Source organism: Ursus arctos, unplaced genomic scaffold, assembly GCF_023065955.2.
Source record: "Ursus arctos isolate Adak ecotype North America unplaced genomic scaffold, UrsArc2.0 scaffold_2, whole genome shotgun sequence".
Lineage (NCBI taxonomy): Eukaryota > Metazoa > Chordata > Mammalia > Carnivora > Ursidae > Ursus > Ursus arctos.
Genome location: NW_026622874.1, coordinates 75449059 through 75465392, shown reverse-complemented (window position 1 = coordinate 75465392; position 16334 = coordinate 75449059). Strand labels below are relative to the sequence as shown.

The following is a 16334-nucleotide window of genomic DNA, read 5'->3' as shown; positions in this document are numbered from 1 at the left end:
ACACCACAGAGAGCAGTTCCTATGCACGTGTCTGTCTTTTCTGCGAGACTCTGTCTCTGGTCAGACCCCACATCTCCAGGTCCGCTAACAATGCTCTCACAGTATCCGATGGCACTGAGCTAACCCAAACCTGTTGGCACCTGGTATAGACATTCTGCCCACACCCTGGCAAGGGTCTTCCTGCTTACCCCCGTCAAGCCATCCTCCATGGGGCAGCAATGTCTCCAGAACACAATGCTTGTCATTCCTTGCTTGAAATCCTTCACCAGCTCCCCCTCCCCCTGCCATGCTTCAACAAACAACTAGAGCTGAGGCTACAAAGGGGAAAAACGAGGGGCCAGGAAAGCCCAGAATGGAGGGGTGGGGTCATTTACACTGGGCAGTTGGGAAAGGTTCTCTGAGGAGGTAGAATGTAAGAGGAGGCTGGACAGACGAGAAAGACCCTGCCACAGGATAGGGGGAGGATCCAGAAGGAGCTGTGTGAGCCAAGCCCCTAGGCAAGGAAGAGCTCGAAGGTTCAAGATCTAAGATGGGGACAGGCACAGTGGCAGGAGGTGAGGCAGGGATAATAATTCCTCAGCCACCAGGATGCCGGGGGATGAAATGAGCGCGCAGGCGAAGTCCTTGGCACCTCGCCTGGCATGTAGTTAGCACTCAATAAACAGCCGCTATTCTTAGTAAGATGGCAGTGCTGATGTGAAGAAGGGCTTGTTTATTTCCTGCTGCTAGGAAGAAGGCTGCCCAGCTCGCCAGGGAGAGCTAAAAGCCAGTATCAAGGGCTCCTTTATAATACAAAACAGTTCCATTTTCATGAGCTTATGAGGATCAGGCACTTAACTCAAAAAAGCTTCTAAACTCATTACAAAAAAGAACTTCACTTTCCCTCCAAAGGCAGAAGAGCCGAGAAATTAAACAGTGACAAAGTTCCAAGGGGGCAGCTAAGCTTAATGTCGTTGGTAACTGGCAGGGAAGAGCAGCTCTCCAAAGCAGGGCTCAAAGCTCTTGGGACCCCAGCTCAGAGAGAGGAGCCCTGGAGTGGGGGGACTCTGGGGCCACACTGAGGAACCCAAGCGGGGGCCCAGTGTTCTCTCAGGCAGATAACCACGGATGGGGCCTCCACGGATCCACGACACCATGCCAGCGTCTTGCCATGTATCATATGATGAGGGGTTTTGTTCCTCTGGAAAATCAGTCCAGCAAGGAAAGTCAGCATTTAGTGCATGCACTGATGCCTTAGGGGGCCTGTGAAGGAAACAGGAAGCACATGGAAGGAGAGACAGGGCAGCAGGAGGGGCTTCTTGGAGGCGGTGGCAAGAGTTACATCTTTTTAAAGGAATGCACAAAGGTTAGCATCAGGAAAACGTAATGAGATCCAAAAACCGGTAAGACAAAAACTCTGGAGGAATAAAGCCCACACAATACAAACAGGCAACAAAGGGAATGAGAAAGCTGAAGGGCCAAAAAAACACGAAGCAATCATCAACCTTGTCTGTAATCAGGCCAACAGGAATGAAAACCACCCTGAGTTGACACTCTGTACACATCGTGTTAGCAAAACATAAGGAAGTTGTAAGTCTAATGATGCCAAGTGTTGCTGAGAATGCACAACAATGGGAATCCCTCGTCCATGTGGTCGGGAGGGAACAACTGGTGCGACCGCCTTAGAGAGCAATTTGGCAGCAGCCGGGAAAGACGGCAAGCAGGCCCGTGAGGCAGCAGCCGCCGTCATCGGAGCACAAGCTGGACAAGCGGAGGACAGACGTGCAAGGCCAGGAGGCAGGTAGAGTGCTCACCGCACACCGTTCACACAGGGAAGAACTGCGAACGGTCGAACTGCCCATAGAAGGGAGGATACATAAATACAACGCTGCATTTTCATCCAAGAGAATGTCAGTGTGGCAGTGAAAGCTGATGCGCTAGAATGCTGCGCACCCAAGTGTATCAATCGCTGAAAGATAACAAAGGTGAAAAATACAAGGTATGTATTTTTCGGACAGGAAGGGTATACAACTCTACAGAATGGTTCCCTCTTCAGCGGGGCAGGGGGAAGGGGGCGGAGGAGGAAGGGAGAGGAAGGAAGGGAAGAGGATTCAGTTATACCTGTCATGTTTAATTTCTAAACATTATATTAAATGAGGATGATGTGTGTTCATTGTATTTTTCCATGTATTCTCGGACACATTTGAAACATTTTAAAATACATTTTTAAGAGCTTAGACACCAACAGGACAAAATGTGAACAGGTGTTAATTCTTGTTTGGGGGGGGGAAATGGGCACCTGTTATCTTGCTCTTTGTATTTTCCCCCTACCTTTAAGAAATCATCACTGCGTGACCACTTTGAGAAACTATTAGCACTCTCTGCTCAAGTAGAACATATGCACACCCTGTGATCCAGCAATTCCATTCCCACGTACAGACCCACAGAAACCAGCAATGACAGCCACGAGAAGACATACAAAGATGTTAACTACAGCAGGATGCGTAATTGAGCCAAACTGGAAGCCACCCAACATCCATCAACGGAAAAGATAAACTGTGATATAGCCATACAATGGAATACTACACAACAATGAAAAAGGTCAGAACAATTTGCTACTTGGAACAATGTGGTTGAATCTCATAGATGTAACACTGAGAAAAAGAAGTCAGGCACAAAGGAGTCCATGCTCTATGATCTCATTTTTGTAAAGTCCTATAATGGGCAAAACGAATCCATAGATCAGGTAGGAGGACGGTGGCCACCCTACTGGGGAGAGTTACGGAAGGAGGCGTGGAATCCTGCCAGTGATGTATTTCCTGCTGTCTGTGCTGTTCACACAGGTGTGCTCCTTTTGTGCAAATACATCGTACTATACATGTAAGATTAGAGGCATTTATAACCCAATTTTTAAAATAATAAAAAAAGGGAAGAAAACAAACACGCACACCATGCTGTATCGAGGAGAATGAAGAGGGGAGGAGAGGGGAAGAAAGAAGAGCCAACCATGCCCGTGCCCGAGTTACCACAAATTACAAAAGAATGGAAACCAAATTGACAAGACTTCTCTGCAGACCTATTTTTTATTTTTTTTAAGCTAGCAGTTGAAGGTTCAGAATGTGCCAGATGGATCATCACCAGATCCCAAGATGCAAGTGCCCGCAACCCACGTGACAGCCGCGACAACGGAGCATCATGGAGGCCTGGTGACAGTCAGAGGTCACGCAGCTGGTGTACCAGAGACAGGGTCCGAAGTAGGGCCAGTGCGATGCCAAAACCCAAACTCTTAACCTCTGTACTGTGGGCTTTCTAAAAATGCCAATGGCCTGTGAGGACGTCAAGGGGAAGGGACAGCTTCCTCCATACATAAGGGTTTCTGGAACCTCCAGATCAGTGGTGGCAACTTGAAAAACTAAAAATGTTTTCCTCGAGCTTGCTGAAGATGAACCAAGATTGCAATACTGAGTGCTCACATATTAATGGCAGTAGTGAAGGGAGAGGTAGCAATTATTCTCAATTACTCAAGAAGAGAGTAAGAGCCGACAAGTACTCTTCTAGCTTGTGATTTTAATCACTTGCCCAAAAATATGAGGAAAGAAACACATATAACATGGGTTAAGTATAATCAGAAGGCCTTCAGAGATAGAAAGAGGGATTAAATAATGACATACAAGTAATTTAACAGCCCCAGAAATATTTTGGACAACACTTAATGCCCAGCAGAGTCAAGGGTCTTGTAAATCGTATCACTTTCCAAATCAATGGGTTCCCCGCTGCTGCATCGGAGGCCTTGAGCTCGGACTGAGATGGGCAAAGGACAGGGAGTGCGCCACGACTGCCTGGTGAACCTGGCAGGCCAGATCCCTGATGGATCAAATAGCTCCTCTTTGTCTCCAGACACGGTGAATGGGAAGTCTCTTCCGAGCCTCATGCAAATCTTCACTGTGCTGTGCCAATCTTCCCCTGAACAATTACCAAAGACCTGCACGTGACAGGGAGGGAGGGAATGGTTAAGAAAGGGAACTGGGAACTGCATGACTCTGGAGTCGCACACTAGCTTTTAGGCGGCTTGAGTCCTTGTGTTCATCAAACACGTTTCACTCAGCACCACCATGTGCCAGGCGCCGGGTGAGAAGCTGAAAAGACAAAGGCTCCATAGGCCAGGTGCTGCTCTAATTCCACGGGGTTGGTGGGGAAGAGAAGGCTGCATCAGGCAGCCTGAGGAGGGACAGCTAACACTCGGAGTCTGGGGAAGGCTTCCCAGAGGCGGTGGCACCTGCAAGGTCTGGCCTGAGATCACCAAAATGATTCACTTGGATCCAACCTCTCCACGTGCCACCTGCAGAGAACACGCAGGTTGTGAACAGAGAGCAAACAACACTTCTCATTGCTGGCTCTGGATTATTTGTTCACAAACTGACCTTGATTTTTTCATTGGATTTTAATTTGATAGTACAAAGAAGTAGTCCCAAGGAAGCCCCCCTTATTAAATACATATGCATATTTGCATAGGTACGCATATATGCAGTCCAAGTCCGAGGCTCCTCGAAGTTTCTCTCCTGAGACTGTTTCTCTGGCAAGATGGCTTTAGCAACTGCTCTCCTGGAAAATATCTTAAGAGGCTTTTACTGTATTAAAGAGAAACACAAATGTGTGATGTATAATGAGCCCAATTTCACTCTTCTTCTCGCTTAATACATTAAGTACCAGGACTATTTACACAGTTGTTGGCGGAGTGTCAGAGGAGAAACAAGCGTGAGTTTATGGCTTTCATTCAACTGGAGCTTCTTTTTTCTCCCAAATTTGCATTGTCCTCTGGATCCTCTTCCACATGATGGAATTTCTGGCAGAATCCCCTGAGATCTCGCATCTCCCCAGAGAGCTGCTGTCACGTGGTCCTTTGTGCATTACTGCCTCCCTGACCTTGGCGTGGCTCCATGCGGCTTCCGGACCCCGGCGCAGGTGGCTCAGTGGCATTAGCAGGTGTCTGACTCCGTTCCTGACGGGAGCTGCAGGACCCTGGGCAGGACGCTTACGGCCTCTGCACCCAATTTCCTCACCTCGAAGGTATTGGCTATGGGGCGTGACCAGAATCCCACGGTACAAGACTGAATACAGAGCCCCCGCTGTGCACACGCCGGGCACGTGATGGCTGGTATGACTGGACAGAGGTGCAGGGTGTGCGGGCTCTGGACGGGCCACCTGCGTCAGGCTCATCCACTGCCTCCTCGGTGCCCCCGACGCCCTGCTTCTGTCGGCCAGCTCTGCCTCCCTGCCAGCCCGTGCACCCCTTTCACTAACACGTCCACGGCTCAACCCTGTGCGGACACTATCACAGGTATGTGGCAGATGTCACCACCGCAAGTCCTTATGACGACACTAGAGGGAAGTGGTATGCAAGGGAGAAACTGAGGCAGAGAGAGATCAAGTAACGTGCCCAAGGCCATACAGGTAGTGAAGCAGTAGGAACCTTTTTCTTTCTGCGTTTGATTCTCAGAATTGGAAAGTGCTGTTGAATGAACAAATGAATAAATGGGCAAATGAACAAGGGACTAGCCCTCCATACGTTTAGGTTTACGAGGGGAGGTTACATAAGCCTCCAGGTCGACCATGGGGGCAGCAGTTCCTAGCTGTACAAAGGGCCCTAAGTCAGTCAGAGCAGACTGAGGGTGAGGGAGGCGGATCAGCAGAGGGAGAGGCAGATTTCTACACCACCGAGGTTGAGGAAGTGACCCAAGGGAGTCAGTGTCCACCATGGGGCAAGGGTTAAGTCATCTACACTCATCCGCCCTCTGTGCTACTCCACGGCAGATCCCTGAAGACTGTCTGCCTGGGCCCACATGTCACCTTGACACTGCCGAGTGAGGTCGTCTTGGTCAAGTCACTCCACCCTCCTGTGCCTCCCTCTCTCCATCTGCAAAATAACACTAATCGTTCGTATACCACAGGCAAGGAAAGAGAGGGGTGAGGTGGGCAGAAACATGCCCCCCCCCCAATATTTTCACACCCTCATCCCTGTGAATGTGCTCAGGGCAAAGGGGACTCCGCAGAGGTGATTCAGTTAAGGGTCCTCAAATGGGGAGATTACCCTGGGTTACTCAGGCATGCCCAATCTAATCCCACTCCTTCCGATGAGACCCGGCACACTCAGGGTAGTGTGGCTAGACTAGTCCCACTCCTTCAAAAGGGGAGAATCTTTCCACCATGCGAGGATGGTCCCAGAGTTGCAGCACTGAAGAGAGGAAGAGCCCAGGGATGTGGGAAGCCTCTAGAAGCTATAAAAGGCAAGGAAAGGGAGCCTCCCCAAGAGCCTCGAGAAAGAAACACAGCCCTTGCTGACACCTTGACTTCAACCCGGTGACACCTGTGTCGACTTCTGGCCTCCTCAACTATAATATAATAAATGTGTATTGCTTAGAGCGGCTAGGTTTGCAGTGACTTCTTATAGCAGCAATACGAAGCTAACACAGGCTATGGAGAAGGAAAGGCTAGCCCCTGAACTGACCCTGCTTTCCCACCTGGAAGATTTATCACCGGGATCCTGCGGGCCTGCTGAGCTCTTCACCACCCTGCAGAAGGCAGCCTTGCTCACCCCCCTCCGGAGCGCATCAGGGACGCTCGTTCCCCTTAATCACAGGACTCTTCCATGAGCACCGATTTACCCGTCTTTGCCCCCACAGGGCCATGAACTTCGTGAAGACAGAGCCCTTACTGTAGACCATCTTAGTTCCCCTGACACCTAACATGACACCCCTACATTCCAGAAGTGTTTCTAAGTGGAAAAAATTCAGCAGCTTCGATGTTCTTCCAAATCCTCACTGGTTCCCACCACTCCAAGTACCTTCTGCTGGGGGCCTGCCGCCCCCAGGGCTGCATTTAAGTCTGTACCTCTCAGGATGCAAAGGTGCTTTCCGTGGCTCTGTGAGCACCGGTCGGTTCCTCCAGCACACGCTGGTGTATGTGTTTTTAATGAGGATTTTAATGCACAATTTCTCCAACAAGTTGAATTATCTGTGGCTCCAGGGAAAGCGATTTGTCTTGCCTTAATAGTCAAATGAACTTTCAGAGACTGACTCCATTATCCTAAGAAGAAATGACAGCCTCTCAAATCTATTTCTCCTTGAGCGATCATGCAGACTTGGAGTAGCGTCATCAAAAATGAGTCTTTTTCCCAACCCCTCATGCTGGCGAAGTCCATTTGGATGGAGAGCTTGCCAGGCAACTCCCCCAGATTGTTAAGAGAACCACCTTTCTGGTCTGTAAAGGCTTGCCGGCTTCTGGCCCATTCTGCAAAAAACCACATTCACTCCAAGTGAAGTGAGAGCAACCTCACAAGTCACCCTCAAAATTATTCCACCCACTTTGGGAATTCAGACTTTTTGAACTTGCGCAGAGACCCAGTGACGTGAAGAAGAAAACAGCAGGGAAATTTTCCCGTTTAATGCCTGTTCACTTATGCCTTAATTCAGGGCACGAGCCTCTCTGGGGCACCAGGTGCTATTCTAGGAGCTGGGGAGAGAGCAGTGAACAGACCAAGGCCCTGCTGTCATAAGCTTCCATTCCAGAGCAGACAAAACTAGTCAAGGTCACAAGCCAATCACATGGATGGATGGTACGTGCCAGGACACAATTGAAGCAGACTAATGGGTCATGGGTCAGAGGGTGACTGAAGAGGCAGCACTAATGAGGGTGGTCTGAAAGGCTGCCCCAAGGAGTGGAGTCGAGCTGAGGTCTAATGAACCACAGGGGCCATCCATGCAGAGATGGAGGGAAGCCAGTCCAGGTAGAGGGGACAACAGGTGCAAAGGCCATAAGGTGAGAACAGCATGGAAGTCCTAGGAGGTAAATGTGACTGGGTGTACAGGGGGAGGGTGCGGCCAGAAATAAAGTAGGGAAGGAAGTGGGGGACAGCTCGGGGGACATCTTGAAGGTCATGAGGAGTCCTGAATTTAACTATCATGACTGCCACTGGAGGGTTGTAATCACCACCACCATCTGATCTATGTCATACAAACCTCACTGTGGCTGCAGCACGGGAAGTGGAGGGGAAGGCAGTTCAGAGTGGAAAGGGTGCAAATGCCCACACCACGAAGGACCAGGCATGGGGTGGGATGGAGGGGAGCATCTGAACTGGGACTCTAGGGAAGGACACCTGCAGGACCTGGCATGCCAGTCTTGAACTGGTGGAGCCGTGCTTTCCCATTATCCCCACCCTACTCAGAAACGGGGCTCAAGACAAAAGCCACCCCTGTGGGGGTCATGAGAGCTGACCGTGAAAGTTCTAGCCCTCCTGGGCATGTGGTAGCAGTGGACTCCTTTGGCCCCTCAGCATTATGCATGGCTGAGTCACTGGCTGTGGCCAATGAAATATAAGTGGAATTAACATGTATCACCCATGGGCAGAAGCTTTAAGAGCCAGTGTCTGATTTGCCCCTGTCCTTAGCCTCCTGATGTTATGATGAGCAGAGCTCCTAGGCAACGCACGATGGACATGAAAACATGAAACACGATCTAAAAATACACCTTGGTTGGCTTAGGCTGCTAAGATCATGGAGTTACTCCAGCCTAACCCAGATTACCTTGATACAACCCCACACCTGTGATATTTCAAATTTAATGAGTAATTTTAATTTACAACTATTGTGGCTTGCTTCACTCAACTATGAAGGAATAACCTTCATCAAGTGGTGGACTGATACTCAAGAAACTACCTCAATAAGATTTAGGCTTGATGTGGTTACCTGTAGGCAGGGTAGCTCTAGTGAGTGCTCTGAGTATTTACGATCAAACACACACATGGCATACTAAGGCAAAAGAAATTCTTTGCTAAAAACAAATCCTGTATCCACAAACTATGCAATGTGCTATTTCATCAATTTAAAAAAGTTCAAACGTGGTGGCACCTGGGTGGCTCAGTCGGTTAAGCATCTGACTCTTGGTTTCGGCTCAGGTCATGATCTCATGGGTCGTGTGACTGAGCCCCACATCGGGCTCCATGCTCAGTGGGGCATCTGCTTGAGATTCTCTCCCTCTGCCCCTCCCCAACACTTGCACGCTTGCTCATCACTCTCTTGTCTCTCTCGCTCTAAAATAAGTAAATAAATCTTTTTTTTTTTAAGTTAAAACTTGGGTTAAGATGACATTTTAATTCTACAACTGGCAGATAATCAACAATGGTGGCAGTGTTACGGCAGTACCTAGAAATTCAGGCTAGAAAGATACTCATATGGCAAATTCAAAAAAACTAAACTCTGTTTAATATTTTCTTGAATACTGTCCAGGTCTGTGGATCATGGATTAAATCACTTAATGGGTCCAAGGCTTACAGTAGCAAGGTACATGTGACTCAGTGCACACAAAGTCTATCTGCGTACTTTAACGGCGCACCGGCAAGTGAGACGTTCTTGAAATGACCCAATCAAGGAAAAGATGCTGACATGGTTGACTTTTCTGGACCAATTTAGAATGAAAACTCGCTAAAAAACTTGCCCTCGGGGTATCGAGGCAGCTATTCTTGAGCCCGTAGGCTCAGGTGGGGCCAGTGTGGGCTTTGTCTCTTAACAGACTTCATCAGTAGCCTTTGCTGGATGATGAAGCCGTGCATGCTGACTCAATCTGCCCTGAAAATCAGATAAACCTTCAGATCTGTCTTGGGCAGCAGCCCAAGTGTACGTAAGGGAAGTGGCTATATCTCAGTCAGCCAAATGCAGAGGGAGAGAGTCCAAGTGTAGTCATGGCCAACCAGTGAATTCGAAGGCAAAGGGCCACACAGGCTAGACAAGAGGCGGAGACCCCATGACTGTTCATGAGCTGTCAAGATCCTGAGCAACAGAGGAAACTCTCAGGTCCACCCCTGACCAGGACCAACCATCTAGTAAAGAACCAACAGGCAGGTGCGTCTGTACCAGCCGGCCCTCACTGGGCCACGCCGACCAAGTCACTACCTTTAATTCCCAAGCTCTGCACTGGGTATGGGGCTGGGGCGCAGGGCAGACAGCACCCTACTGACACAGATTTCACAGGGCAAAAGCCCACTGCTGCTGAGAGTCAGTCCCAGGATTGACAAGGATGGGAGAAGGTGAAGCGGGGCTGGGGACGGCCCATCTCAGAGGGGAAAGGCAGTGCTGTCCCTACTCCTGGGTGGTGGTGGGTAGTAGGTTTGTCTCATCTTAAGTAAGTTTGCAATAACACTAAGGCTTGCCTTGAGACCCAAGGTGTGGGGGCGTCGCTTTGGTCTGCAGAGAAAGCATGTGGCAATGTGTGGCCCCCAAAGAAGCCTAATGCTAGAACCTGACAGTACCTCACCTTACATGGCCAGAGTGACTCTGCAAATGTGTTAAGGATCCTGAGCTAGAAGATTACTGTGGCTTATCTGGGTGGGCCCACCATCATCGCCAGGGTCCTTAGAAGAGGGAGAGGAGTCTCAAAAGGAGAGGGGACTCTGTGACAGAAGGCAAGGTCTGAGTCATGTGGTTGCTGGCTTTGAAGACACAGGAGGCCACAAGCTAAGGAATGCAGGCAGCCTCTAGAAGCTAGAAAAGGAAAGGATTCCCCTCTGGAGCCTCCAAATAGAACGAACGCCTTCCCAACACGATTTTAGCCCAGCGAGATGGATTCTCGACTTCTAACCTCCAGAACGGATAATAAATTTGTGTTTTTAGACCACTCAATGGATGCCACTTTGGTATGGCAGCCACTAGAGGCAAACACACAGCACAAGACGTCTCACCATCAGAATATCCCTAGTTCAGCCTCGTACTAATATCCCGTAGTGAGATACAGACAGGCTGAGCTCCCCAGAGAAGGTGTCATGGAAAGGCTGCTTCAGTATAATGCTTTCTACAAATGAGAGTATCTCATAATGATAATACGTTGGTTAGGCAGAGTTTTTGTTTTATGACATTTTAAGATGTTCTGGATGGGTCCCAAGATTTGTATGAGCTTGCAAGTCATTAGATTAAATCAGTATATAATTTTTCCCCTCTTTTTATAAGAATTATTGTCCTTGCTATGAACAAGTATAGAATTTCTTAGTCTTCTGTTTTTATGGGCTGAACTCCACTTATCTTCAGAAACAAATGGAATGACACATTTATTCTAGGCCTCAGATAAACCTGCTTTATAACTGTTTAAATTAAGATCTAACAGACCCTGACGTGATCAGGTTTCTAATCTGGTTTAAGAACAGAAATCCATGAACATGTAAACAGAACAGTCAGTAAGAGTTTTCCCTGGGGAACTCTCAAGTGCTGGGAGTGGTTATGGACACTCTTGCTCTGGTTTTCTGCAAGAAAGATCCAAGGAGACCCTAGCAAGTTGCCTCTTTCAAGACAGAAACTAGGAAATGCATCACATATGGCATCTGCCACACGGCTCTGTCAACGTGAGAGCACCATGGCCCTCGTGCTTGCTCGTGCTTCAGCACCACACAGATAGAAACCCAGATTTCTGGGCTGACAGCCCCAGAGCGTGGATTTCAGCAGGTCTGGAGTGGGGCCTGGAAATCAGTATTTCTAATGATGATGCCGCTGCTGGTCAGGGGCCACACTCCGAGAGCCACGGTAGTAGAGGGATCCTCCTTATAACAAGGTCCAACTTCTCACCTGTCCTCAGGAGGGTCATGACCTTACCTCCTCTGGCCGAACTGTCCCTGCCAAGCTAGTTAATATACTGCAATTGTGCACCTGTCGCCGTCTCCTACTGAACTCGAAGCCAGGGGTTCTCCATCTGGACTGCATGCTGAAACCACCTGGAGACATCTGCAACTCCTCAGGGCCCCTGCCTCACTCCAGACCTTAAATCCTAACAGGAGCGGGGGACTATAGATCTCAGAAGCTTTTAAAGCTCCCCACGTGATTCCAAGTGCAGCCAAGAGGGAGAACTGCTGCTCTAAGCTAACGTGAGGGATGACAAAATGATCCCAACGGGCTGAGGCAGACAATGGGAGGCCTCACACCAGGCCCAGGCCTGTCGTCCCAGGCCCTGGGCTCCAGCCCCTTGTACCGCAACATATAATGGTGCTCAGTAGACACCCACTGGAGGAACGAGCACTCATCAACCAGCAACCTCATGGTGGGGGGGGGGTAGTACCTCCTTTCTCCAGGGTGCCTGAATGAATACCTGGAAACAAATTATGCCATTATCAATTCTTAACCTTCCTAAGGGAAGTAACCCTACACCAAAAAGAAGCTCCTCTGAGAAAGCTTTAATGGGAAATAACCCCACATCCATGAGTCCAAGTAAGTATCATGACAACTATGGATAAAAACCAGAAAATATCTTTTTGGTCCAGAACAGGGGTCAGCAAACTATGACGCATCAGCCAAATCGAGCTGCAACCCTTCTTATGAATAAAGTTTTATTGGCACACAGCCACGCCCATCTGTGCCCATACCGTCTGTGGCTGCTTTCACACTACAACAACACAGTTGAGTATTTTCAGCTAAGGTGGTATGGTCCACAAAGCCAAAAATAATTTCTCTCTGGCCCTTTGACAGGACACACTTGCCAACCCCTGCCCTAGAGAAATAAGACGATACACACAAACAAAACATAACACGCTTGTCTTTAAGTGATGGAATTATGACTGGTATCTTTGTCCCTATTTTTTCTTGTATTAGCCAACCTCTGAGTCACAGGTCTATAAATGCATGTGTGACTAAATAAGGCACTAGTGAGTGAGCTGCCTGGTCCCCCGTGGTGACAGTACCTTGTTTCCAATGGCCTTTTTGGGTGGGAAGTTGTAGCCCCTCACTTGGGGGTACTTGTTCTGTAACTTGTGGTGCAAACTCCTGAACTCTGTGTACCGCCGATAGACATTCCACTCATCATCTTTTATCCGGATGTAGACCTGGCAAGAAAGGAGAAGAGAAAGAAAACGTAAATCTCTCTTAAAGCTCTCATTACAGGGGCGCCTGGGTGGGTCCCTCGGTTGGGTATCCAACTCTTGATTTCAGCTCTGGTCCTGATCTTGGGGGGTGAGATCAAGCCCCACGTCGGGCTCTGCACTCACCATGGAGTTTGGTTGGGATTCTCTCTCCTTCTCCCTCTGCCCCCACCTCTCTAAAATAAATACGTCTTTTTTTAAAAAAAGTTCTCATTCCAAAGGGGTGGGATTTTGGTCAAGCTCCACCCACAAAAGAGCAAGGGGCCACATCCACCTCCCAAGCCACCAGATACCCAGTGCCTAGCAGAGAAGGGCCTCAGTGGTACTGAGTCAACAAAGAGGCTGATGAAAGAATAAAACAGGCAGGTTATGGGAACATCACACTGTGTATCACGTCCCAGTATCCGCAGAGATAAACAGTCCAACTGATCTGAGAGATGGTCTTCATACCTTTCTCAAATGCATGCTACAGTGGTGACAGACTGCTGGGGACAGTCTGCCTCCTCTCGGGCTACGCATTTCCTCATTTGTAAGATGGAGCTGATCAACAGCACCTCCTTCCAAGGAATATTCGGACACATGAGCAGTGCAGCATTGCCTGGGATCACGCGGACCACCACACAGAGGAGGAGGAAATCAATCTGGGGAGGGAGGGGGGCCAGGGTTGACATCAACCCAACTGGATGGAAGGTCACATCCAGGTGGGATAAGCACCACTGGAGCATAAAACTTCCTTATTTTGAATCAAGATGGGACTCTTAAGAGACCATTCTGGGGGTACACAATAATAGGGCTGTTTCTTCAGCTTTTCACAGCCCTAACACCTTCCAGGGACACACAGCAATTATAACTCAAGGAAAACAGAGGTGGAAGAGAGATCAATGCATGTTAAAAACTTATACGAGAACATCCCAGAGAGTGAAGTTCCCGATGATAAATAGCTATTGTCATCTGTAATCAGTAAATGCCAATACACATCTTAAAAGCCTCTCACACAATAAAAACAGGCATCTGTGATGTGAGAGATAATTCTGCCTCTACACGAAAACCACCCAGGATTCCCAAATGCAGACATCACGTATCTGAACTTCGGCAAGACGACCATCACGGTCTCTTGTAACACTCTTGTGAACAAGATGAAGGACGGATGATTTAAACCAAAGAACTCCAATTAATGGACGGAAAGTTTCCCAGGGAATGAGGGAGAGAAATGGAGGCCTGTCAAGTTAGGTAGATGCCTCCAAGCTAAGAGAGACAATACATATACTGGATGACAGATATCAAGTGATCTCAACTGGCCTGAGGGATGAATCCAATCCAACGTGATGAAATTCAAAAAGATCAGTGTCAGGATTTACAACAAAATCCAAAAAACCCACACCATAACTAAAAGATGGGGAAATACGGCACAGGGGTGGCCTATGGGACCAAGACTTAGAGACTTTGGTAAATCTGAGCTGAGGAAATAAAGTGGGAGAGCACCAGAAAAGCCTATGTAATCTTCAGACCTCGTTAAAAGGTATAGGATAACTTCTGGGATAAATGAGCTGAAAGTCTTGCCCTATTATACATCAACCATACCAACCTAGTTAGGTTTTGGTTGCCACCAACTAAAGGATGAATGGAAATATGTTCAGAAAGACCCAGATCACATGCTACTCAAAGGGCCGTCTGTGGACCAGCAGCACCGGCAGCCCACAGGAAGATGTCAGGAAGGCAGCGTCTCAGACTCCACCCCACATGCACCGCTCAGAGCTCGGAACAAGAACCCAAGTGCTCCACACACTCTAAGTCTGAGAAGAACAGGTCCCATCAAAGGATCGGCAGCCAAATTATAAGGAAGGCAGTGAAGGGTAACAATCTGAGCTTTGGGGTGCAGAGATCTCAGAGGAAAGACCAAGGTGACATGTTCTGGATGACACCAGGAAGCAGACTTCCAGCAGATACAAAGTAAATGAACACAGATTTCCAAAGGGAAAAAACAAGCTGCTGGGAAGAAAAGGTTTAGCTCAAAAGGCCTCTTGGTATGGGGTGTCTGAGCAGTGGTATGATGACAGATGGGACTGTTATCCCGATTATGGAAGTATTTGATTTATAAGACTCCAGAAGCATCTGGAAAGGCCTGGCTAGTTGTGGAGAAAAGGGACTTTAGGCTTTCATGATCTCTATAAACTGAGACACGATGGATCAGTTAGCAAATGAACCCAGCGGAGCTCAGGGAACTTCAACGGAGCACATTTGGGACATTCTTTGGGTCTTCCTGGATCACAGCAAGTGCTCTTTGCCCAGCTGGTCTCCATTTCCCCCCCAGTATTTCTGGGGACAGCAATGTGCTCAGGACAAAAAAAAAAAACCCCAAAACAAAAAACAAAAACCCAAAACAAATAAACAAACGCTTAAGGACATGTTCCTGCCTGCCGCGTGGGTAAGAGTAGCTAAAGAGATGTAAGCAAAAATCACTGGGGCTTCTCAGGAAGCCCTCGGGAGAGATCTTACGTAGCTAATAGTGCCTTTTTACCCTTCTGCCTCTCTTCTTTCTCTCTCACAAATGTGATGACTGGAGCTCCAACAGACATTTTGTAATCACAAGATCATCTTGATTACGGAAAAAGAAGGGACTGATGTGACTATGGGGCCACCCAATTACTAGACTACCTACTCAAAAAAAATTTTTTAACAAAAGAAGTTATTCATCTTGAATTTATTCCTGCTTCATGTTTTAGAGGTCTTTGTCCTGGTGGCTGCATGCAGTTCCCACCTGCCACATCTCAAATGGACTCTCTCTGCCTGTAGTGGACTGTTACACAGATTCAAGAATCCCCTGGAGAGTGGCAAGTTCAACTGCTTGTCTGATCGTCAGGCACAAGGTGAATTATCTAGATCAGGAGACGTAAACTCCGGCCCATGAGCCAAATCCAACCACATCCATTTGTTTACCTATTGTTTACAGCCGCTCTTGAAATATAATGGCAGAACTGAGTGGTTCCAACAAAGACCATATGGCCCACAAAGCTGAAAATATTTATTTTCTGGCCCTTTACAAAAAACACTTTGCCAACCCTCAATCTAGATACTCAGTACTCATTATTATTACTTTCCCACCGACATATCCAAGAACCGGTGCGGAAAGGGGCAGTGCTTTCCAAATACTACCAGCCGCTGGCTGGGATGCATTAACCATCTGGGGTCCAGGCATCCGTCCTGCTCCAAAGCTTCCCTAGTGATTCTGAGGAGCAGACGTGATGGTCTGAATGTTTGTGTCCCCCTGGAATTGGTATGTTGAAATCCTAATCCCTGAAGTGATTGTGTGAGGAGGCGGGCCTTCTGGAGGTCATGAGGTCATGGGGGTGGAGCCCTCATGAATGGGATTAGTGCCCTTATAAGAGAGACCGACAGATCTCCCTCGCCTCTTCTGCCATGTGAGGACACAGTGACAAGATGCTGTGTATGAATCAGAGAGTGGGTTCTC

The 16334-nt window shown here is 48.3% G+C and overlaps 1 protein-coding gene across 1 annotated transcript in view; it reads right to left on the bottom strand.

Moving 5' to 3' along the window:
* The window catches only part of SNX29 (sorting nexin 29), a 511081-nt gene that overhangs the window by 85783 nt on the left and 408964 nt on the right, over window positions 1–16334 (bottom strand). The window contains exon 19 of the mRNA XM_026520303.4: window positions 12689–12829. Within this exon, the coding sequence (XP_026376088.1) occupies window positions 12689–12829 (141 nt within the window). The remainder of the gene's footprint in view (window positions 1–12688; window positions 12830–16334) is intronic.